General features: G+C 45.1%; 1 protein-coding gene across 1 annotated transcript; it reads left to right on the plus strand.

Annotated features, from left to right (window-relative positions):
• Nucleotides 1–6,204: 6,204 nt before the first annotated feature.
• sparc (secreted protein, acidic, cysteine-rich (osteonectin)) lies at nucleotides 6,205–25,779 on the plus strand. The gene is made up of 10 exons (XM_062039719.1): nucleotides 6,205–6,251; nucleotides 15,489–15,554; nucleotides 15,646–15,717; nucleotides 18,553–18,649; nucleotides 20,193–20,314; nucleotides 20,379–20,499; nucleotides 23,015–23,148; nucleotides 25,105–25,253; nucleotides 25,310–25,458; nucleotides 25,524–25,779. The coding sequence occupies exons 2-10, from the start codon at nucleotides 15,495–15,497 to the stop codon at nucleotides 25,550–25,552; spliced, it is 933 nt and encodes a 310-aa protein (XP_061895703.1). The 5' UTR covers nucleotides 6,205–6,251; nucleotides 15,489–15,494; the 3' UTR covers nucleotides 25,553–25,779.
• Nucleotides 25,780–26,115: the final 336 nt, after the last annotated feature.

Raw genomic sequence — 26,115 nt, forward strand, 5'->3', positions numbered from 1 at the left:
AGTTTGTGTCTTAATGAAGGACAGTTACTTTGTGTCTTCATGGAGGAGAGTTAGTTTGTGTCTTCATGGAGGAGAGATAGTTTGTGTCTTCATGGAGGACAGTTAGTGTCTTCATGGAGGAGAGTTAGTTTGTGTCTTCATGGAGACTGCTCCATTACTTCTGTCTCACAGGACTCTGCAGCTGCCATGATGACGAGAGTTAGTTTGTGTGTGAAGGAGAGTTACTTTGTGTCTTCATGGAGGACAGTTAGTGTCTTCATGGAGGAGAGTTACTTTGTGTCTTCATGGAGGACAGTTAGTGTGTGTCTTCATGAAGGACAGTTACTTTGTGTCTTCATGGAGGAGAGTTAGTTTGTGTCTTCATGGAGGAGAGTTAGTTTGTGTCTTAATGAAGGACAGTTACTTTGTGTCTTCATGGAGGAGAGTTAGTTTGTGTCTTAATGAAGGACAGTTACTTTGTGTCTTCATGGAGGAGAGTTAGTTTGTGTCTTCATGGAGGACAGTTAGTGTCTTCATGGAGGACAGTTACTTTGTGTCTTCATGGAGGACAGTTACTTTGTGTCTTCATGAAGGACAGTTAGTGTGTGTCTTCATGAAGGACAGTTAGTGTGTGTCTTCATGAAGGACAGTTACTTTGTGTCTTCATGGAGGACAGTTACTTTGTGTCTTCATGGAGGACAGTTAGTGTCTTCATGGAGGAGAGTTACTTTGTGTCTTCATGGAGGAGAGTTAGTTTGTGTCTTCATGGAGGACAGTTAGTGTCTTCATGGAGGAGAGTTACTTTGTGTCTTCATGGAGGACAGTTAGTGTGTGTCTTCATGAAGGACAGTTACTTTGTGTCTTCATGGAGGACAGTTAGTTTGTGTCTTCATGGAGGAGAGTTAGTTTGTGTCTTAATGAAGGACAGTTACTTTGTGTCTTCATGGAGGAGAGTTAGTTTGTGTCTTAATGAAGGACAGTTACTTTGTGTCTTCATGGAGGAGAGTTAGTTTGTGTCTTCATGGAGGAGAGATAGTTTGTGTCTTCATGGAGGACAGTTAGTGTCTTCATGGAGGAGAGTTAGTTTGTGTCTTCATGGAGGACAGTTACTTTGTGTCTTCATGAAGGACAGTTAGTGTGTGTCTTCATGAAGGACAGTTAGTGTGTGTCTTCATGAAGGACAGTTACTTTGTGTCTTCATGGAGGACAGTTACTTTGTGTCTTCATGGAGGACAGTTAGTGTCTTCATGGAGGACAGTTACTTTGTGTCTTCATGGAGGAGAGTTAGTTTGTGTCTTCATGGAGGACAGTTAGTGTCTTCATGGAGGAGAGTTACTTTGTGTCTTCATGGAGGACAGTTAGTGTGTGTCTTCATGAAGGACAGTTACTTTGTGTCTTCATGGAGGACAGTTACTTTGTGTCTTCATGGAGGAGAGTTAGTTTGTGTCTTAATGAAGGACAGTTACTTTGTGTCTTCATGGAGGAGAGTTAGTTTGTGTCTTAATGAAGGACAGTTACTTTGTGTCTTCATGGAGGAGAGTTAGTTTGTGTCTTCATGGAGGACAGTTAGTGTCTTCATGGAGGAGAGTTAGTTAGTGTCTTCATGGAGGAGAGTTACTTTGTGTCTTCATGGAGGAGAGTTAGTTTGTGTCTTCATGGAGGACAGTTAGTGTCTTCATGGAGGAGAGTTACTTTGTGTCTTCATGGAGGACAGTTAGTGTGTGTCTTCATGAAGGACAGTTACTTTGTGTCTTCATGGAGGACAGTTACTTTGTGTCTTCATGAAGGACAGTTACTTTGTGTCTTCATGGAGGACAGTTACTTTGTGTCTTCATGAAGGAGAGTTACTTTGTGTCTTCATGGAGGACAGTTACTTTGTGTCTTCATGGAGGACAGTTACTTTGTGTCTTCATGGAGGACAGTTAGTGTCTTCATGGAGGAGAGTTACTTTGTGTCTTCATGGAGGAGAGTTAGTTTGTGTCTTCATGGAGGACAGTTAGTGTCTTCATGGAGGAGAGTTACTTTGTGTCTTCATGGAGGACAGTTACTTTGTGTCTTCATGGAGGACAGTTAGTGTCTTCATGGAGGAGAGTTACTTTGTGTCTTCATGGAGACTGCTCCATTGCTTCTGTCTCACGGGACTCTGCAGCTGCCATGATGACGAGAGTTAGTTTGTGTGTGAAGGAGAGTTAGTTTGTCTCTTCATGGAGGACAGTTAGTGTCTTCATGGAGGAGAGTTACTTTGTGTCTTCATGGAGGACAGTTAGTGTGTGTCTTCATGAAGGACAGTTACTTTGTGTCTTCATGGAGGACAGTTACTCTGTGTCTTCATGGAGGAGAGTTAGTTTGTGTCTTAATGAAGGACAGTTACTTTGTGTCTTCATGGAGGAGAGTTAGTTTGTGTCTTAATGAAGGACAGTTACTTTGTGTCTTCATGGAGGAGAGTTAGTTTGTGTCTTCATGGAGGAGAGTTAGTTTGTGTCTTAATGAAGGACAGTTACTTTGTGTCTTCATGGAGGAGAGTTAGTTTGTGTCTTCATGGAGGAGAGTTAGTTTGTGTCTTCATGGAGGACAGTTAGTGTGTGTCTTCATGAAGGACAGTTAGTGTGTGTCTTCATGAAGGACAGTTACTTTGTGTCTTCATGGAGGACAGTTACTTTGTGTCTTCATGGAGGACAGTTAGTGTCTTCATGGAGGAGAGTTACTTTGTGTCTTCATGGAGGAGAGTTAGTTTGTGTCTTCATGGAGGACAGTTAGTGTCTTCATGGAGGAGAGTTACTTTGTGTCTTCATGGAGGACAGTTAGTGTGTGTCTTCATGAAGGACAGTTACTTTGTGTCTTCATGGAGGACAGTTACTTTGTGTCTTCATGGAGGACAGTTAGTGTCTTCATGGAGGAGAGTTACTTTGTGTCTTCATGGAGGACAGTTAGTGTGTGTCTTCATGAAGGACAGTTACTTTGTGTCTTCATGGAGGACAGTTAGTGTGTGTCTTCATGAAGGACAGTTACTTTGTGTCTTCATGGAGGACAGTTAGTGTGTGTCTTCATGAAGGACAGTTACTTTGTGTCTTCATGGAGGAGAGTTAGTTTGTGTCTTAATGAAGGACAGTTACTTTGTGTCTTCATGGAGGAGAGTTAGTTTGTGTCTTCAGGGAGGACAGTTAGTGTCTTCATGGAGGAGAGTTACTTTGTGTCTTCATGGAGGACAGTTAGTGTGTGTCTTCATGAAGGACAGTTACTTTGTGTCTTCATGGAGGACAGTTACTTTGTGTCTTCATGGAGGACAGTTAGTGTCTTCATGGAGGAGAGTTACTTTGTGTCTTCATGGAGGACAGTTAGTGTGTGTCTTCATGAAGGACAGTTACTTTGTGTCTTCATGGAGGAGAGTTAGTTTGTCTTCATGGAGGACAGTTAGTGTCTTCATGGAGGACAGTTAGTGTCTTCATGGAGGAGAGTTACTTTGTGTCTTCATGAAGGACAGTTACTTTGTGTCTTCATGGAGGAGAGTTAGTTTGTGTCTTCATGGAGGAGAGTTAGTTTGTGTCTTCATGAAGGAGAGTTACTTTGTGTCTTCATGGAGGAGAGTTAGTTTGTGTCTTCATGGAGGAGAGTTAGTTTGTGTCTTCATGGAGGAGAGTTAGTTTGTGTCTTCATGGAGGAGAGTATGTTTGTGTATTCATGGAGGAGAGTTAGTTTGTGTCTTCATGGAGGACAGTTAGTGTCTTCATGGAGGACAGTTAGTGTCTTCATAGAGGAGAGTTACTTTGTGTCTTCATGAAGGACAGTTACTTTGTGTCTTCATGGAGGAGAATTACTTTGTGTCTTCATGAAGGAGAGTTATTTTGTGTCTTCATGGAGGAGAATTACTTTGTGTCTTCATGAAGGAGAGTTACTTTGTGTCTTCATGGAGGAGAATTACTTTGTGTCTTCATGAAGGAGAGTTACTTTGTGTCTTCATGGAGGAGAATTACTTTGTGTCTTCATGAAGGAGAGTTACTTTGTGTCTTCATGGAGGAGAATTACTTTGTGTCTTCATGAAGGAGAGTTACTTTGTGTCTTCATGAAGGACAGTTACTTTGTGTCTTCATGGAGGAGAGTTACTTTGTGTCTTCATGGAGGAGAGTTACTTTGTGTCTTCATGAAGGAGAGTTAGTTTGTGTCTTCATGAAGGACAGTTAGTTTGTGTCTTCATGAAGGACATTTACTTTGTGTCTTCATGGAGGAGAGTTAGTTTGTGTCTTCATGGAGGACAGTTAGTGTCTTCATGGAGGACAGTCAGTGTCTTCATGGAGGAGAGTTACTTTGTGTCTTCATGAAGGACAGTTACTTTGTGTCTTCATGGAGGACAGTTACTTTGTGTCTTCATGGAGGAGAGTTAGTTTGTGTCTTCATGGAGGAGAGTTAGTTTGTGTCTTCATGGAGGAGAGTATGTTTGTGTATTCATGGAGGAGAGTTAGTTTGTGTCTTCATGGAGGAGAGTTAGTGTCTTCATAGAGGAGAGTTACTTTGTGTCTTCATGAAGGACAGTTACTTTGTGTCTTCATGAAGGACAGTTACTTTGTGTCTTCATGGAGGAGAATTACTTTGTGTCTTCATGAAGGACAGTTACTTTGTGTCTTCATTGAGGAGAGTTACTTTGTGTCTTCATGGAGGAGAGTTAGTTTGTCTTCATGGAGGAGAGGTAGTGTGTCTCTTAATGGGGCAGAGTTAGTTTGTGTGTGTGAAGGAGAGTTAGTTTGTGTCTTCGTAGAGGAAAGTTAGTTTGTGTGGAGGAGAGTTAGTTTGTGTCTTCGTAGAGGAAAGTTAGTTTGTGTGGAGGAGAGTTAGTTTGTGTGTGGAGGAGATTTAGTTTGTTTGTGGGGGAGATTTAGTTAATGTGTGAAGGAGAGTTAGTTTGTGTGCGTGTGAATGACAGTTAGTTTGTGTGTGGAGGAGAGTTAGTTTGTGTGTGGAGGAGAGTTAGTTTGTGTGTGGAGGAGAGTTAGTTTGTGTGTGGAGGAGAGTTAGTTTGTGTGTGGAGGAGAGTTAGTGTGTGTCTTTGTGGAGGAGAGTTAGTTTATTTATGGAAGAGAGTTAGTTTGTGTCTTTGTGGAGGAGAGTTAGTTTATTTATGGAAGAGAGTTAGTTTGTGTCTTTGTGGAGGAGAGTTAGTTTATGTGTGGAGGAGATTTAGTTTATGTGTGGAGGAGAGTTAGTTTGTTTCTTCATGACAAACACTGAAGGCCCTTCAAGCGCCGCTACAGTCGCACTAAAGTCTCACAAACGTTTAAAGCCTGACCCGTTGTCAAGGAGACCAAAATAAGTAACACAACTTTAAGACTGTCTCACACTTCTGTACTTATATATGATGTGATGTTATTTATAACTTACTTTTTTAACTTATTTATTTTAAGTAATTGTTTTAAAATGTAATTCTATGTGTTTATATTTTTAATGAACGCTTTAAGTGCTCAAGTGAGGTAAAATGCAGTGCACTTGTCTCTACTGCGATCTTGCACTGAACGCCATCTTGGCTGCCTCGCAGAAGGGGAGGAGCTAAGTGTAGTGGTTGCCTTTCACCAATAAAAAGGAGAGAAGAAGATTAAGAAGTAAGTAAATATTGCTATGGTACACAACAACAGTAATATATTTGGGACATCACCACACTTTAAGTGTACTCACGCTGTAACTTAGTACACAAGTTATCTATTCCATTTGAGACACAGCCCATGTCTCAATGAGTACACTTAGTCTTTGAGTGTGTAAGTGTGTTACACGTGTGTACCTACACTGAGTGTATAAGTGTGTTACATGTGTGTACTTGCACTGAGTGTGTTCCACTGAGTGTGTAAGTGTGTTGTACTGAGTGGGTACGTGGTGTTTTGTTTATGACTATGTTGTCAAAATGCAAAGCAAAACTGTCCAAATTGTTGCATTTAAGAGGTAAGTACACAGTGTACTTACTGAAGTGTACTGACAAGTATTTGAGACACAGCTGAATGCTCTTTATCCTGCTAACAGTTTGACTTCTTTTTACACTTAAAACGCTGAATCAAGTTAGAAGAGAGCATTTGTGTTTGTGGAGAAAAGTCGACTTCCTGTACATTTGTATTTATATTCCTGCACCACTAATTTGGGCTTTCATGTCAACAAGAGCAGCCCAATTTGTGGTGGGAGTGGAGCCCCTCCCAGCATGTGTGCAAGAGTGGGCGAGAGAAAGGGGGGTTGTCCTCCACTAGTTGTCCCGTGTGAAAAGTCTCTCTCTCACCACTTCTCTGCCGCTTCTCCCAAAGGTAAGAGCACCCACTCCCACTCACTTTGCCAACACACAAACTGGATTTTTCTTACTCCTGCGTGTTGATTATTCACACAAACTGTGTCTTATTATTGACACAAACTGGATTTTTCTTACTCTTGCATGTTTATTATTGACACACACTTTGTCTTATTCTTGCGTGTTGATTATTGACACACACTTTATCTGTCTTATTCTTTAAGTTGATTATTGACACAAACTCTCTTTTTCTTATTCTTTAAGTTGATTATTGACATAAACATTTTAGCAAAAAGTGCACCTCAACTTGCACAACACAAAAAAAAAAAAAAAATTTTCTTCGTGCTGCTACACAAACAATACAATAGTTATTATTAATACACTTTTATTATCATTAGTACACTATACAATACACCATTAGTAGTAGTAGTACACTACACAATACACTATTAGTAGTAGTAGTAGTACACTATACAATACACCATTAGTAGTAGTAGTACACTACACAATACACTATTAGTAGTAGTAGTAGTACACTATACAATACACTATTAGTAGTAGTAGTACACTATACAATACACTATTAGTAGTAGTAGTAGTAGTAAACTATACAATACACTATTAGTAGTAGTAGTACACTATACAATACACTATTAGTAGTAGTAGTACACTATACAATACACTATTAGTAGTAGTAGTACACTATACAATACACTATTAGTAGCAGTAATAGTACACTATACAATATACTATTAGTAGTAGTAATAGTACACTATACAATATACTATTAGTAGTAGTAGTACACTATACAATACACTATTAGTAGTAGTAGTACACTATACAATACACTATTAGTAGTAGTAGTACACTATACAATACACTATTAGTAGCAGTAATAGTACACTATACAATATACTATTAGTAGTAGTAATAGTACACTATACAATACACTATTAGTAGTAGTAGTACACTATACAATACACTATTAGTAGTAGTAGTACACTACACAATACACTATTAGTAGTAGTACACTATATAATACACTAACAGTAGTAATAGTACACTGTGTGATACACTATTAGTAGTAGTAGTACACTATACAATACAGTAGTAGTAGTAGTAGTAGTACACTATACAATACAGTAGTAGTAGTAGTAGTACACTACACAATACACTATTAGTAGTAGTACACTATACAATACACTATTAGTAGTAGTAGTACACTATACAATACAATATTTTTATATGAATACACTAAACAATGCACTTATTATTTATTGTTTGCACATAAATATTATGAAGAGAGGTTAGACTGGGGGAGGTAGGAGGTGAGACTGGGGGAGGGAGGAGGTGAGACTGGGGGAGGGAGGAGGTGAGACAGGGGGAGGGAGGAGGAGAGACAGGGGGGAAGAGAGGAGGTGAGACAGGGGAGGTAATGCATTCCTTAAATGAAGAGGAGAGAAAGAAGAAGAAGACATTTTGTCTCAGCTTGTTGTTCACTCCCAAGTGAAGGAATGCAGGTTGCCATGGTGACCACCCAGCAGCTGTTCAAAGATGACTTCCTAAAGTCTCAGACTTTCACCATCTTGTCTAATGTTGGATATATATTATATAATAATAACATTCATTAGACATATTTATTTCACCATCTTGTCTAATGTTGAATATTCATTATATAATAATAAGGATATTTATTTCACAATGTCATTAACTTCCTTCAGTCACAAAGTCCGACGTTTTCTTTGTGGCTGTTTTGTTGTGGAGGTGTGCTGGAAGAGAGGAGGTGAGACAGGGGAGGGCGGAGGTGAGACAGGGGAAGAGAGGAGGTGAGACCGGGGGAAGGAGGAGGTCAGACAGAGGGAGGGCAGAGGTGAGACAGGGGAAGAGAGGAGGTGAGACCGGGGGAGAGAGGAGGTGAGACAGGGGAAGAGAGGAGGTGAGACCGGGAGAGGGAGGAGGTGAGACCGGGGAAGAGAGGAGGTGAGACAGGGGAAGAGAGGAGGTGAGACCGGGGAGGGAGGAGGTAAGACAGGGGGAGGGCGGAGGTGAGACAGGGGAAGAGAGGAGGTGAGACCGGGGAAGAGAGGAGGTGAGACCGGGGAAGGGAGGAGGTAAGACAGGGGGAGGGCGGAGGTGAGACCGGGAAGAGAGGAGGTGAGACAGGGGAAGTTGTGGAGGTGTGCTGGAAGTTGCAAGTTGTGGAGGTGTGCTGGAAGAGAGGAGGTGAGACAGGGGAGGGCGGAGGTGAGACAGGGGAAGAGAGGAGGTGAGACCGGGGAAGGAGGAGGTCAGACAGAGGGAGGGCAGAGGTGAGACAGGGGAAGAGAGGAGGTGAGACCGGGGAGAGAGGAGGTGAGGACAGGGGAAGAGAGGAGGTGAGACCGGGAGAGGGAGGAGGTGAGACCGGGGAAGAGAGGAGGTGAGACAGGGGAAGAGAGGAGGTGAGACCGGGGAGGGAGGAGGTAAGACAGGGGGAGGGCGGAGGTGAGACAGGGGAAGAGAGGAGGTGAGACCGGGGAAGAGAGGAGGTGAGACCGGGGAAGGGAGGAGGTAAGACAGGGGGAGGGCGGAGGTGAGACCGGGAAGAGAGGAGGTGAGACAGGGGAAGTTGTGGAGGTGTGCTGGAAGTTGCAAGTTGTGGAGGTGTGCTGGAAGAGAGGAGGTGAGACAGGGGAGGGCGGAGGTGAGACGGGAAGAGAGGAGGTGAGACCGGGGTAAGGAGGAGGTCAGACAGAGGGAGGGCAGAGGTGAGACCGGGGGAGAGAGGAGGTGAGACAGGGGAAGAGAGGAGGTGAGACCGGGGGAGGGAGGAGGTGAGACCGGGGAAGAGAGGAAGTGAGACAGGGGAAGAGAGGAGGTGAGACCGGGGGAGGGAGGAGGTGAGAACCGGGGGAGGGAGGAGGTAAGACCGGGGAAGAGAGGAGGTGAGACCGGGGAAGAGAGGAGGTGAGACCGGGGAAGGGAGGAGGTAAGACAGGGGGGAGGGCGGAGGTGAGACCGGGGAAGAGAGGAGGTGAGACAGGGGAAGAGAGGAGGTGAGACCGGGGGAAGGAGGAGGTCAGACAGAGGGAGGGCAGAGGTGAGACAGGGGAAGAGAGGAGGTGAGACCGGGGGAGAGAGGAGGTGAGACAGGGGAAGAGAGGAGGTGAGACCGGGGAAGGAGGAGGTCAGACAGAGGGAGGGCAGAGGTGAGACAGGGGAAGAGAGGAGGTGAGACCGGGGGAGAGAGGAGGTGAGACAGGGGAAGAGAGGAGGTGAGACCGGGGGGAGGGAGGAGGTGAGACCGGGGGAGGGAGGAGGTGAGACCGGGGAAGAGAGGAGGTGAGACCGGGGGAGGGAGGAGGTGAGACCGGGGGAGGGAGGAGGTAAGACAGGGGGAGGGCGGAGGTGAAACCGGGGAAGAGAGGAGGTGAGACCGGGTAAGAGAGGAGGTGAGACCGGGGAAGAGAGGAGGTGAGACAGGGGAAGAGAGGAGGTGAGACCGGGGGAAGGAGGAGGTCAGACAGAGGGAGGGCAGAGGTGAGACAGGGGAAGAGAGGAGGTGAGACCGGGGGAGAGAGGAGGTGAGACAGGGAAGAGAGGAGGTGAGACCGGGGAAGGAGGAGGTCAGACAGAGGGAGGGCAGAGGTGAGACAGGGGAAGAGAGGAGGTGAGACCGGGGGAGAGAGGAGGTGAGACAGGGGAAGAGAGGAGGTGAGACCGGGGGAGGGAGGAGGTGAGACCGGGGGAGGGAGGAGGTAAGACAGGGGGAGGGCGGAGGTGAGACCGGGGAAGAGAGGAGGTGAGACCGGGTAAGAGAGGAGGTGAGACCGGGGAAGGGAGGAGGTAAGACAGGGGGAGGGCGGAGGTGAGACCGGGGAAGAGAGGAGGTGAGACAGGGGAAGAGAGGAGGTGAGACCGGGGGAGGGCGGAGGTGAGACCGGGGAAGAGAGGAGGTGAGACCGGGGAAGGGAGGAGGTAAGACAGGGGGAGGGCGGAGGTGAGACTGGGGAAGAGAGGAGGTGAGACAGGGGAAGAGAGGAGGTGAGACCGGGGGAGGGTGGAGGTGAGACAGGGGAAGAGAGGAGGTGAGACTGGGGGAGGGAGGAGGTAAGACAGGGGGAGGGCGGAGGTGAGACCGGGGAAGAGAGGAGGTGAGACCGGGGAAGAGAGGAGGTGAGACAGGGGAAGAGAGGAGGTGAGACCGGGGAGGGAGGAGGTGAGACTGGGGGAGGGCGGAGGTGAGACCGGGGAAGGGAGGAGGTAAAACAGGGGGAGGGCGGAGGTGAGACAGGGGAAGAGAGGAGGTGAGACCGGGGAAGAGAGGAGGTGAGACTGGGGAAGGGAGGAGGTAAGACAGGGGGAGGGCGGAGGTGAGACCGGGGAAGAGAGGAGGTGAGACAGGGGAAGTTGTGGAGGTGTGCTAGAAGTTGCAAGTTGTGGAGGTGTGCTGGAAGAGAGGAGGTGAGACAGGGGAAGAGAGGAGGTGAGACCGGGGGAAGGAGGAGGTCAGACAGAGGGAGGGCAGAGGTGAGACAGGGGAAGAGAGGAGGTGAGGACCGGGGGAGAGAGGAGGTGAGACAGGGGAAGAGAGGAGGTGAGACCGGGGGAAGGAGGAGGTCAGACAGAGGGAGGGCAGAGGTGAGACAGGGGAAGAGAGGAGGTGAGACCGGGGGAGAGAGGAGGTGAGACAGGGGAAGAGAGGAGGTGAGACCGGGGGAGGGAGGAGGTGAGACCGGGGAAGAGAGGAGGTGAGACAGGGGAAGAGAGGAGGTGAGACCGGGGGGAGGGAGGAGGTGAGACCGGGGGAGGGAGGAGGTAAGACAGGGGGAGGGCGGAGGTGAGACCGGGGAAGAGAGGAGGTGAGACCGGGGAAGGGAGGAGGTAAGACAGGGGGAGGCGGAGGTGAGACCGGGGAAGAGAGGAGGTGAGACAGGGGAAGAGAGGAGGTGAGACCGGGGGAGGGAGGAGGTGAGACAGGGGAAGAGAGGAGGTGAGACTGGGGGAGGGAGGAGGTAAGACAGGGGGAGGGCGGAGGTGAGACCGGGGAAGAGAGGAGGTGAGACCGGGAAGAGAGGAGGTGAGACAGGGAAGAGAGGAGGTGAGACCGGGGGGAGGGAGGAGGTGAGACTGGGGGAGGGCGGAGGTGAGACCGGGGAAGAGAGGAGGTGAGACCGGGGAAGGGAGGAGGTAAGACAGGGGGAGGGCGGAGGTGAGACAGGGGAAGAGAGGAGGTGAGACCGGGGAAGAGAGGAGGTGAGACCGGGGAAGGGAGGAGGTGAGACAGGGGAAGAGAGGAGGTGAGATCGGGGAAGGGAGGAGGTAAGACAGGGGAAGAGAGGAGGTGAGATTGGGGAAGGGAGGAGGTGAGACAGGGGGAGGGCAGATGTGAGATCGGGGAAGAGAGGAGGTGAGACCGGGGAAGAGAGGAGGTGAGACCAGCTTACTGAATGTCTAACGGGGAAACTTCAGCTCAGGAGGCTTTTATTTTGTAGGAGCGCGTGCATGTTGAGAGAGTGTCAGGCATGTGGGCGTGGCTTCAGGGAAAGTCACAACAAGACTTGAAAGCATCTCAGGTTACTTGTTAGTTCTTCACTTCCTGCCTCAACTCAACACTCAAATTTTTATCTACAAACCCCGTTTCCATATGAGTTGGGAAATGGTGTTAGATGTAAATATAAACGGAATACAATGATTTGCAAATCCTTTTCAAGCCATATTCAGTTGAATATGCTACAAAGACAACATATTTCATGTTCAAACTGATAAACATTTTTTTTTGTGCAAATAATCATTAACTTTAGAATTTTATGGCAGCAACACGTGACAAAGAAGTTGGGAAAGGTGGCAATAAATACTGATCAAGTTGAGGAATGCTCATCAAACACTTATTTGGAACATCCCACAGGTGTGCAGGCTAATTGTGAACAGGTGGGTGCCATGATTGGGTATAAAAACAGCTTCCCAAAAAAATGCTCAGTCTTTCACAAGAAAGGATGGGGTGAGGTACACCACTTTGTCCACAACTGCGAGAGCAAATAGTCAAACAGTTTAAGAACAACGTTTCTCAAAGTGCAATTGCAAGAAATTTAGGGATTATAATATAATATCATCAAAAGGTTCAGAGAATGTGGAGAAATCACTCCACGTAAGCGGCATGGCCGGAAACCAACATTGAATGACCGTGACCTTCCATCCCTCAGACGGCACTGTATCAAAAACCGACATCAATCTCTAAAGGATATCACCACATGGGCTCAGGAACACTTCAGAAACCCACTGTCACTAAATACAGTTGGTCGCTACATCTGTAAGTGCAAGTTAAAGCTCTACTATGCAAAGCGAAAGCCATTTATCAACAACACCCACAAACGCCGCCGGCTTCTCTGGGCCCGAGATCATCTAAGATGGACTGATGCAAAGTGGAAAAGTGTTCCGTGGTCTGACGAGTCCACATTTCAAATTGTTTTTGGAAATATTCGACATCGTGTCATCGGGACCAAAGGGGAAGCGAACCATCCAGACTGTTATCGACGCAAAGTGTAAAAGGCAGCATGTGTGATGGTATGGGGGTGTATTAGTGCCCAAGGCATGGGTAACTTACACATCTGTGAAGGCACCATTCATGCTGAAAGGTACATACAGGTTTTGGAACAACATATGCTGCCACCTAAGTGCCATCTTTTTCATGGACGCCCCTGCTTATTTCAGCAAGACCATGCCAAGCCACATTCAGCATGTGTTACAACAGCGTGGCTTCGTAAAAAAAAAGAGTGCGGGTACTTTCCTGTCCAGACCTGTCTCCCATGGAAAATGTGTGGCGCATTATGAAGCGTAAAATACGACAGTGGAGACCCCGGACTGTTGAACGACTGAAGCTCTACATAAAACTAGAATGGGAAAGAATTCCACTTTCAAAGCTTCAACAATTAGTTTCCTCAGTTCCCAAACGTTTACTGAGTGTTGTTAAAAGGAAAGGCCATGTAACACAGTGGTGAACATGCCCTTTCCCAACTACTTTGGCATGTGTTGCAGCCATGAAATTCTAAGTTAATTATTATTTGCCCAAAAAAATAAAGTTTATGAGGTTGAACATCAAATATGTTGTCTTTGTAGTGCATTCAACTGAATATGGCTTGAAAATGATTTGCAAATAATTGTATTCCATTTATATTTACATCTAACACAATTTCCCAACTCATATGGAAACGGGGTTTGTAGAACGTTCTTTGAATGTTTCCTGGCGAGAACAAAAGTAGCTCTGAATTAAAGATAGCGGAAATCAATCCCAGCTGAGGAAGACTGAAGAATCCAGACTTGGATGGCACTGGCTTCCTGTTTGGTGGATGTGGCCCAGAGCAGGAAATGAGAGCGGCGGTATGGACCTTATGGCGGAGCAGAAGAAAACATGTTCCTCAGTGCGTGTGGACTCTCACCAGCCAGCCAATCAAATCCTCTCTGGAGCAAAGAGCTCATTTATGAGACCAAGTGGAGGAACTTTCCAAATAAAACACTGCAAGTCAAACACCTGACTGTCCATGTTTACTCCACCTTCTCCCAAACTCTTTGGGACTTTCCATCACCTTTCTGCACAGCAAGTCCACCTTGAAGGAGTCCAGGGTGCAGAGACCAGCGCAGGGATCCTCAGCTTGACAAATCAATATTTAATGGAGAATGGAACAAGTCCACCTGGAGGTCTTCATGTTGGCACTGTGAGGTGGTCCTGTCCTGTCATGTGGACTAGACAACATACCAGGACACCTTCATGGACCTGGGGCCTCATGGTCCTGTCCTATCCACACTTGAACTCTGGGCCACGAACCTGGACACACTTGGATCCTGGTATACGAACCTGGTCCGACAAACCTGGACACACTTGGATCATGGGCCACGAACCTGGTCCGACAAACCTGTACACACTTGGATCATGGGCCACAAACCTGGACACACTTGGATCCTGGTCCACGAACCTGGTCCGACAAACCTGGACACACTTGGATCATGGGCCACAAACCTGGACACACTTGGATCATGGGCCACGAACCTGGACACACTTGGATCCTTGTCCATGAACCTGGACACACTTGGACCCTTGTCCACGAACCTGGACACACTTGGATCCTGGTCCACGAACCTGGACACACTTGGATCATGGGCCACGAACGTGGTCCGACAAACCTGTACACACTTGGATCATGGGCCACAGACCTGGACACACTTGGATCCTGGTCAACGAACCTGGTCCGACAAACCTGGACACACTTGGATCATGGGCCACAAACCTGGACACACTTGGATCATGGGCCACGAACCTGGACACACTTGGATCCTTGTCCATGAACCTGGACACACTTGGACCCTTGTCCACGAACCTGGACACACTTGGATCCTGGTCCACGAACCTGGACACACTTGGATCATGGGCCACAAACCTGGACACACTTGGATCATGGGCCACAAACCTGGACACACTTGGATCATGGGCCACAAACCTGGACACACTTGGATCGTAGGCCACAAACCTGGACACACTTGGATCGTAGGCCACAAACCTGGATACACTTGGATCATGGGCCACAAACCTGGACACACTTGGATCATGGGCCACAAACCTTGACACACTTGGATCATGGGCCACAAACCTGGACACACTTGGATCCTGGTCCACGAACCTGGACACACTTAGATCCTGGTCTTAAAACCTGGATACACTTGGATCATGGTCCACAAACCTGGACACACTTGGATCCTGGTCCACGAACCTGGACACACTTGGATCCCGGTCCACAAACCTGGTCCGACAAACCTGAACACACTTGGATCATGGACCACAAACCTGGACACACTTGAATCCTGGTCCACAAACCTGGATACACTTGGATCCGGGTCCACGAACCTGTACACACTTGGATCCTGGTCCACGAACCTGTACACACTTGGATCCTGGTCCATGAACCTGGACACACTTGGATCCTGGTCCATGAACCTGGACACACTTGGATGCTGGTCCACGAACCTGGTCCAACAAACCTGGACACACTTGGATCCTGGTCCAGGTACCTGGACACACTTGGATCCTGGACACTCTTGTTGACCTGCTATCATGCGTCTTTTAGCGTTAGCTGTTAACATGCAAACGTTAGCATGTTAACAGCTAACTTTTTTTTAGCTAGTTTTGCAGCCATACACCTGAGAGTCATATAAGTATATACTTGACACATGCTAACAGTTAGGATGTGTGGGACTTGTTGTATAATTGTTGTCTTTGTGTCTGCAGACATTTATGATGAAGGTGTGGATCGTCTTCCTCCTCTGCCTGGCAGGACACGCCATGGCTGCTCCTGTAAGTCATGTCACTTCCTGTTTGATGGCTGCTCCTCACACAATCACCTGTTTACTCTCTCTCTCTCGCTCTCTTGCGCTCTCTCTCTCAGACTGAGGAGCAGCCAATGGATGAGGAGCTGGTGATGGACGAGGAGCTGGTGGTGGAAGATCCAGTTGTGGAGGTGAGTCAGTTTGCAGCATCTACTTGCTGGTGATGATGTCATGGTGATGATGTCATCATCAGTAGTCAAAGGGTTGTCATCAGAAAATAGAGTTGATGAAGGTTCCCAGTAGAAGTGGACATGATGAAGAAGTGTTTCCTGCCATCCAAAGTTTGTCAAACCAGAAGAAAGTTTCTCATTTTATTCATAAAGTCTTCACTAATGTCCCCTTATCTAAACCCACGTACCACTAGTACAACTACTTCTAATACTAATACTAGTACTAATACTAATAGTACTACTACTTCTAATACTAATACTAATAGTACTACGACTAAGTAGTGGTGGTGGTGAACACGACAACAAAAGCCACAACACAATAACATAAAGTTATAAAACAACAACATGAAGTTATAAAACAACAACATAAAGTTATAAAACACCAACATAGTTATAAAACAACAACAAAGTTAAAAACAACAACATAAAGTTAAAAACAAACACATAAGGATAAAAACAACATAAAGTTAAAAACAACAACATAACGTTATAAAACAATAACATAAAGTTATAAAACAACAACATAAAGTTATACAACAAACAAAGTTATAAAACAACAAAGTTATAAAACACAAACATAAAGTTATAAAACAACAACATAGTTATAAAACAACAACATGAAGTTAAAAACAACATGAAGTTAAAAACAACAACATACAGTTATAAAACAATAACAAAGTTATAAAGCAACAACATAGAGTTATGAAACACAACAGCATAAAGCTAAAACACAATAAAATAAAGCTATAACACAATAAAATAGTTAAAATACAACAACATAAGCCAAAAAATAACAACATAAAGTTATAAAACAACAACCACAACACAACAACATAAAGTTAAAAAACAACAACATAAAGTTAAAAACAACAACATAATGTTATAAAACACAAAGTTATAAAACAACAACATAAGTCAAATCAAGTCTGACCTAGAGGTGGTGGTTGCCAGACATCTACGGTGTGGGTGTCGGCTTCTAGAGGCGGTTGCCAGACATCATAGTGTGAGTGTTGGCTTTTAAAGATGGTTGCCAGACATTATAGTGTGAGTGTTGGCTCCTAAAGGTGTTTGCCAGACATCATAGTGTGAGTGTTAGCTTCTAAAGGTGGTTGCCAGACATCATAGTGTGAGTGTTGGCTCCTAAAGGTGTTTGCCAGACATCATAGTGTGAGTGTTAGCTTCTAAAGGTGGTTGCCAGACATCATAGTGAGTGTGTTGGCTTCTAGAGGTGGTCGCCAGACATCATAGTGTGAGTGTTAGCTTCTAAAGGTGGTTGCCAGACATCATAGTGAGTGTGTTGGCTTCTAGAGGTGGTCGCCAGACATCATAGTGTGAGTGTTGGCTTCTAAAGGTGGTTGCCAGACATCATAGTGAGTGTGTTGGCTTCTAAAGGTGGTTGCCAGACATCATAGTGTGAGCGTTGGCTTCTTAAGGTGGTTGCCAGACATCATAGTGTGAGTGTTGGCTTCTAAAGGTGGTTGCCAGACATCATAGTGTGAGTGTTAGCTTCTAAAGGTGGTTGCCAGACATCATAGTGTGAGTGTTGCCTTCTAAAGGTGGTTTCCAGACATCATAGTGTGAGTGTTAGCTTCTAAAGGTGGTTGCCAGACATCATAGTGTCATAGTGTGAGTGTTGCCTTCTAAAGATGGTTGCCAGACATCATAGTGTGAGTGTTGCCTTCTAAAGATGGTTGCCAGACATCATAGTGTGAGTGTTGCCTTCTAGAGGTGGTTGCCAGACATCATAGTGTGAGTGTTGCCTTCTAAAGGTGGTTTCCAGACATCATAGTGTGAGTGTTAGCTTCTTAAGGTGGTTGCCAGACATCATAGTGTGAGTGTTGCCTTCTAAAGGTGGTTTCCAGACATCATAGTGTGAGTGTTAGCTTCTAAAGGTGGTTGCCAGACATCATAGTGTGAGTGTTGCCTTCTAAAGATGGTTGCCAGACATCATAGTGTGAGTGTTGCCTTCTAGAGGTGGTTGCCAGACATCATAGTGTGAGTGTTGGCTTCTAAAGGTGGTTGCCAGACATCATAGTGTGAGTGTTAGCTTCTAAAGGTGGTTGCCAGACATCATAGTGTGAGTGTTGCCTTCTAAAGGTGGTTTCCAGACATCATAGTGTGAGTGTTAGCTTCTAAAGGTGGTTGCCAGACATCATAGTGTCATAGTGTGAGTGTTGCCTTCTAAAGATGGTTGCCAGACATCATAGTGTGAGTGTTGCCTTCTAAAGATGGTTGCCAGACATCATAGTGTGAGTGTTGCCTTCTAGAGGTGGTTGCCAGACATCATAGTGTGAGTGTTGCCTTCTAAAGGTGGTTTCCAGACATCATAGTGTGAGTGTTAGCTTCTAAAGGTGGTTGCCAGACATCATAGTGTCATAGTGTGAGTGTTGCCTTCTAAAGATGGTTGCCAGACATCATAGTGTGAGTGTTGCCTTCTAAAGATGGTTGCCAGACATCATAGTGTGAGTGTTGCCTTCTAGAGGTGGTTGCCAGACATCATAGTGTGAGTGTTGCCTTCTAGAGGTGGTTGCCAGACATCATAGTGTGAGTGTTGGCTTCTAGAGGTGGTTGCCAGACATCATAGTGTGAGTGTTGCCTTCACACATACTCCCTAACGCCGGCCATTTTGCTGCCACTGTGCCAGGGAGGAACCTTCTGGAAGTGGTCCAGCTTGAGCTCAGCACTCAGCAATAAAAGCTTCTTTGTTGTCGCCAGCGAAACTCCCCTTGGAACATTCCTCAGTGGGAGTGTAATCCCCCACTGGCAGTCTGACCTTTGACCCTCTGCGTCTCACAGGAGGTGGAGGTCGGGGCCAACCCCGTGCAGGTGGAGATTGGAGAGTTTGACGAGGCCATCGAGGTCGAAGAAGATGTTGAAGACGACGTTGCCGAGGGTGAGTGCACACACACACACACACAATTCATAACACAAAGACGCTCGTTTCCCTGCGACAACATTGAGGTGTCATGTGACCAATGCCATGGCTCCTCCCTTCTGTAATTAACTAGCACTCTGAGGTGGGAGGGAGGAGGTGAGACTGGGGGAGGGAGGAGGTGAGACCAGGGAAGGGAGGAGGTGAGACCAGGGAAGGGAGGAGGTGAGACCAGGGAGAGGGAGGAGATGAGACCAGGAGAGGGAGGAGATGAGACCAGGAGAGGGAGGAGTTGAGACAGGGAAAGAGAGGAGGTGAGACAGGGGAAGAGAGGAGGTGAGACATGGGAAGAGAGGAGGTGAGACCGAGGGAGGGAGGAGGTGAGACCGGGGGAGGTGAGACAGGGAAAGAGAGGAGGTGAGACGGAGGAAGAGAGAAGGTGAGACCTGGGAGAGGTAGGACGTGAGACCAGGAGAGGAAGGGGGGGAGACCGGGGGAGGGAGGAGGTGAGACCAGGAGAGGGAGGAGGTGAGATAGAGGAAGAGAGGAGGTGAGACCGGGGGAGGGAAGAGGTGAGACCAGGAGAGGGAGGAGGTGAGACAGAGGAAGAGAGAAGGTGAGACCTGGGGGAGGGAGGATGTGAGACCAGGAGAGGAAGGGGGTGAGACCGGGGGAGGGAGGAGGTGAGACCAGGAGAGGGAGGAGGTGAGACAGAGGAAGAGAGGAGGTGAGACCGGGGGAGGGAAGAGGTGAGACCAGGAGAGGGAGGAGGTGAGACAGAGGAAGAGAGGAGGTAAGACCAGGAGAGGGAGGAGGTGAGACCGGGGGAGGGATGAGGTGAGACCAGGAGAGGGAGGAGTTGAGACAGGGAAAGAGAGGAGGTGAGACCGGGGGAGGGAGGAGGTGAGACTGGGGGAGAGAGGAGGTGAGACTGGGGGAGAGAGGAGGTGAGACAGGGGAAGAGAGGAGGTGAGACCGGGGGAGGGAGGAGGTGAGACAGGGGAAGAGAGGAGGTGAGACCGGGGGAGGGAGGAGGTGAGACTGGGGGAGAGAGGAGGTGAGACTGGGGGAGAGAGGAGGTGAGACCGGGGGAGGGAGGAGGTGAGACAGGGGAAGAGAGGAGGTGAGACCGGGGGAGAGAGGAGGTGAGACCGACGAAGGGAGAAGGTGAGACAGGGAAAGAGAGGAGGTGAGACAGGGGGAGAGAGGAGGTGAGACCGGGGGAGAGAGGAGGTGAGACCGACGAAGGGAGGAGGTGAGACAGGGAAAGAGAGGAGGTGAGACAGGGAAAGAGAGGAGGTGAGACCGGGGAAGAGCACAAGCACAAGCTAACGATTAGCACAGCCAGGCCGAGTAAGGAGGTGTGTCCACATACAGTATGAGGAGTCCCGCTGACAGTGCGATGATGTCATCCTGAACGTGTGTGTGTGTGTGTGTGTGTGTGTGTGTGTGTGTGTGTGTGTGTGTGTGTGTTTGTGTGTGTGTGTGTGTGTGTGTGTGTGTGTGTGTGTGTGTGTGTGTGTGTGTGTGTGTGTGTGTGTGTGTGTGTGTGTGTGTGTGACAGACCTGTGCCAGCAGCACCAGTGCAAGAAGGGCAAGGTGTGTGAGGTAGACGACAGCAACACACCCATGTGTGTGTGCCAGGACGCCTCCACCTGCCTCCCCGCAGAGGGACAGTTTGAGCACGTGAGTCCGCCCCCTTCCTGCCAGCCTTTCACAATAAAAGTCTGACTGCTGTGCTCCTGTGCAGGTTTGTGGCACAGACAACAAAACCTACGACACTTCCTGCCACTTCTTTGCCACCAAGTGCACGCTGGAGGGCACCAAGAAGGGCCACAAGCTGCACCTGGACTACATCGGGCCCTGCAAAGGTGAGCTGGCCAGGTGTGACGGAGGATCATACCTTTATGAAGACACACCGTGCTTTTCATCTCCTACTTCCATGTCTTCTTTTCACTCATCATGTCATCTTCTGAGTAACACACACACCTGTGCATTGTTAGCATAGGATGATCACTATGTAGCATTTATGCTAATGGCTTGCATCCATCCATCCATCCACCACCCATCCATCCAACCACAACCCATCCACCCATCCATCCATCATCATCCATCCTTCTATCTATCCATCATCATCTATCCATCCACCATCCATCCATCATCATCAATCCATCATCATCCATCCATCATCATCCATCCATCAATCCACCCACCTATCATACATCTATCTATCCATTCACCCATCCATCCATCCACCCACCTACCATACATCTATCTATCTATCCATTCACCCATCCATCCATCCATCCATCCATCCACCCACCTACCATACATCTATCTATCTATCTATCTATCTATCTATCTATCCATTCACCCATCCATCATCCACTCATTCATCTAATCATCCATTCACCCATCCATCCACCTATCCATTCCATCATCCATCCACCCATCCATCAAACACTTAAACACTTAGTCAAACATTTAATCAAACATTTAGTCAAACATTTAGTTAAACATTTAGTTAAACACTTAGTTAAAAATTTAGTTAAACATTTATTTAAACATTTAGTTAAACACTTAGTCAAACATTTAATCAAACATTTAGTCAAACATTTAGTTAAACACTTAGTTAAACATTTAGTTAAACATTTAGTCAAACATTTAGTTGAACACTTAGTTAAACATTTAGTTAAACACTTAGTTAAACATTTAGTTAAACATTTATTTAAACATTTAGTTAAACACTTAGTCAAACATTTAATCAAACATTTAGTCAAACATTTAGTTAAACATTTAGTTAAACATTTAGTCAAACATTTAGTTGAACACTTAGTCAAACATTTAGTTAAACATTTAAGTAAAAACTTAGTTAAACATCTAGTTAAACACTTATTTAAACATTACGTCAAACATTTTGTCAAACATTTAGTCAAACGGTTAAACACTTAGTTAAACATTTAGTTAAACATTTAGTTAAACATTTAGTCAAACACTTAGTCAAACACTTAGTCAAACATTTAGTTAAACATTTAGTCAAATATTTAGTTAAACATTTAGTCAAACATTTAGTCAAACATTTAGTTAAACATTTAGTCAAACATTTAGTCAAACATTTGGTTAAACACTTAGTTAAACACTTAGTCAAACACATAGTTAAACACTTAGTCAAACATTTAGTCAAACATTTAGTTAAACATTTAGTCAAACATTTAATTAAACACTTAGTTAAACATTTAGTTAAACGTTTAGTCAACCACGTAGTCAAACATTTAGTCAAACATTTAGTCAAACATTTAATTAAACACTTAGTTAAACATTTAGTTAAACGTTTAGTCAACCACATAGTTAAACATTTAGTTAAACATTTGGTTAAACACTTAGTTAAACATTTAGTCAAACATTTAGTTAAACATTTGGTTAAACACTTAGTTAAACGTTTAGTCAACCACATAGTTAAACATTTAGTCAAACATTTAGTTAAACATTTGGTTAAACACTTAGTTAAACACTTAGTCAAACATTTAATTAAACATTTAATTAAACATTTCATTAAACACTTAGTTAAACGTTTAGTCAACCACGTAGTTAAACATTTAGTCAAACATTTAATTAAGCATTTAGTTAAACACTTAGTTAAACACTTAGTTAAACATTTAGTTAAACATTTAGTCAAACACTTAGTTAAACACTTAGTTAAATACTTAGTCAAACACTTAATTAAGCATTTAGTTAATTAAACATTTAGTCAAACATTTAGTTAAACACTTAAACATTTAGTTAAACACTTAGTTAAACATTTAGTTAAACATTTAGTTCAACACTTAGTTCAACATTTAGTCAAACACTTAGTTCAACCTTTAGTTAAACATTTAGTTAAACACTTAGTTAAACATTTAGTCAAACACTTAGTCAAACTCTTAGTTAAACATTTAGTCAAAGATTTAGTTAAACATTTAGTCAAACATTTAGTTAAACATTTAACTAAATGTTTAACATTTGGTGAGACGTCACACAAAAAGACTAAAAGAGAAAACATGTTTTGTTTACGCTCATCTTTCTGGAACCACACCACTTTGGGTGGACCATGTGACCAAGCAGCTGGGTGGGCGGAGTCAACACAGGATGTGTTCAAAGTGTCCCGCTGGCAGGAAGTGTGGAGTCAGCAGCAGGCTGGCAGGGCTCAAGTGGAGATCAGGCAGGAGAACATGTCACCTTCTGACATGTCACTCCAAAATAAAAGTCATTATTAGTAGTGTGTGTGTTGTTTCTCCAAAATAAAAGTCATGATTAGTTGTGTGTGTGTTGTTTCTCCAAAATAAAAGTCATCATTAGTTGTTTCTCCAAAATAAAAGTCATCATTAGTTGTGTGTGTGTGTGTTGCAGACATTGAGCCCTGCCTGGATAACGAGCTTAACGAGTTTCCTCTGCGCATGAGGGACTGGCTGAAGAATGTTCTGGTGACTTTGTACGAGCGGGACCAGGACAACAACCTGCTGTCTGAGAAGCAGAAGCTCAGGGTGAGAATTTTTACAAGCTTGACTTTCCCACTCAAAGACTAGAAGTAACAAGTCAGCTAGACACTTGGAAGGATCTCAGCAGTACAGTTAGTACTTACTTGGTACCTACTTGGTACCTACTCTGTACTTGTGTTCATCCACTCAAAGACTAGAAGTAACAAGTCAGACACTTGGAAGGATCTCAGCAGTACAGTACTTACTTGGTACTTATTGGTACTTACTTGGTACCTATTTGGTACTTGTGTTCATCCAGTCAAAGACTAAAAGTAACAGGTCAGTTAGACACTTGGAAGGATCTCAGCAGTGCAGTACAGTTAGCACTTACTTGGTTTTGATTGATTGATTGAAACTTTTATTAGTAGATTGCACAGTACAGTACATATTCCGTACAATTGACCACTAAATGGTAACACCCGAATACGTTTTTCAACTTGTTTAAGTCGGGGTCCACGTTAATCAATTCATGGTAATGGTCATACCTACTTGGCACCTACTTTGTACTTGAGTGTGTGCATTTTGACAGTTCAGTTGTGCCCATTGCAATATTTATCGTATTTTCTGGACTATAGAGCGAACTATATAAGCCACACCCACTAAATTTTAGAAGAAGAATAAATGTTTCATATATAAGTGGCAGATATATGTGTTGTGAAATGAGTTGTTGAGAATGAGAATGTTTATTTACATACCTTAATTGTTGCCAAACAGTGTCTGTAACAAGGCAGTAAAACGGCCGATCAAACAAAACAGAAGTCGTGGTCATGGACCTACGAGCTGCGCACGCTAGCTCTCCAATCAGCTAAACAGACTCAATAACTCCACGGTGACGTTTTGGTGAATTTACTGAGGAATTTGTGAAAGTGAAACAATACAAAAACACGTTATTGTACATAAATATTACTAACACAGACACTAGTAAACCTGTTAGCATATTAGCTAATGCTAACGACGCTATCTTCATTACATTACGATAGCACGTACAAATATGCATGAAAACACTCCTACAGACATCACACATGGGACGCTTTAGTAAGTACCGTATTTTTCGGAGTATAAGTCGCCCCGGAGTATAAGTCGCACCGGCCAAAAATGCATAATAAAGAAGGGAAAAAACATATATAGAGTATAAGTCACATTTTTGGGGAAATGTATTTGATTAAACCCAACACCAAGAATAGACATTTGAAAGGCAATTTAAAATAAATAAAGAATAGTGAACAACAGGCTGAATAAGTGTACGTTATATGAGGCATAAATAACCAACTGGTATGTTAACGTAACATATCATGGTAAGAGTCATTCAAATAACTATAACATATAGAACATGCTATACGTTTACCAAACAATCTGTCACTCCTAATCGCTAAATCCCATGAAATCTTATACGTCTAGTCTCTTACGTGAATGAGATAAATAATATTATTTGATATTTTACGGTAATGTGTTAATCATTTCACACATAAGTCGCTCCTGAGTATAAGTCGCACCCCCGGCCAAACTATGAAAAAAACTGTGACTTGTAGTCCGAAAAATATGGTACATATATGCATGAAAACACTCTTACAGACATCACACATGGGACGCTTTAGTAAGTAAGAATTGTTTTAGTTATATTGTAAAACTTACAAACATTGCTTGGAGCGATGAATGAAGAATCCCTACAAGTACAAACGCTATGGACGGCTATAAGACGGAGTGACACTTCTCCTTCCGGTTGAAAGCGCTAAATGGAAGGACACAGCATCACCAGCTATGAGTGAACTTGTCCAAAAATGTTCTATTTTAAAACTATTTGCACTATGGCCATCAGCAAATCAAAATCCATAAAGTAGCCGCAGGGTTCAAAGTGTAGGGAAAAAAGTAGCAACTTATCTTCTGGAACTTACTGGTCACTTCAAGTTGGCGCTAGTAGCCAAGATGGCCGTAAGGATGACGTGACTTGTGCTTGGCGTTCAGGTGAAGAAGATCTACGAGAATGAGAAGAGGCTGCAGGCCGGCGATCATTCTCTGGACCTGCTGGCGCACGACTTTGTGAAGAACTACAACATGTACATCTTCCCCGTGCACTGGCAGTTCGGACAACTGGACCAGCACCCCGCCGACGGGTAGGAACGCCCCCCCCCTTCCCCGCGCCGTGACGCTGACGTGTCTTTGTGGGCAGGTACCTGACCCACGGCGAGCTGGCCCCCCTGCGCGCCCCCCTCCTTCCCATGGAGCATTGCACCACGCGCTTCTTCGAGACGTGCGACGCCGACAGCGACAAGTACATCGCCCTGGAGGAGTGGGCCGCCTGTTTCGGCATCAAGGAGCGTGAGTATCTGCCGCCGCCACTTCCTGCTTCTGCGGCGGGCTGATGTCTGATCATGTGCCCGCAGAGGACGTGGACCAGGACCTGGTCATCTAAGCTCCGCCCATCAGCAGCAGGGCCGCGGCTAGTCGCTTCTTTGGGACCAGGTGCTAAATCCATCCAGAAACATTTGGTATACCACTAAAACTAAACTTTGTATTAACCCCTTCAGTCCTTCTTGATGTAAATGTCTTTTTATTTTGAAACTTTCACTCCCACTTTTAGCAAACAAAAGTGTACTTTGGAAAGAAATAACTGCCAATAAAATCCTGTGCTTTGCTCTATACTGCGTCACCCGTGTTGTGCTGCGTGGTCGCCATGGAGACGCCTGTCCAAATAAAGACTGAAGTGTTCTCATGTGCCGCGTTGGGCTCAAAAGATTTGACCGATGCCAAACCTTTATGTGTGTATGTATACATATATATTATATATACACATACAGTATATATATATATACATATATACTGAATATATATCCATATTCGGTATATATATTTATGAATGTGTATATATATATGTACTGTATACAACATATATATGGATATCTATCTAGATAAATGGTAAATGGGTTATACTTGTATAGCGCTTTTCTACCTTCAAGGTACTCAAAGCGCTTTGAC

The sequence above is a fragment of the Entelurus aequoreus genome, linkage group LG28 (assembly GCF_033978785.1).
Source record: "Entelurus aequoreus isolate RoL-2023_Sb linkage group LG28, RoL_Eaeq_v1.1, whole genome shotgun sequence".
Classification (NCBI taxonomy): domain Eukaryota; kingdom Metazoa; phylum Chordata; class Actinopteri; order Syngnathiformes; family Syngnathidae; genus Entelurus; species Entelurus aequoreus.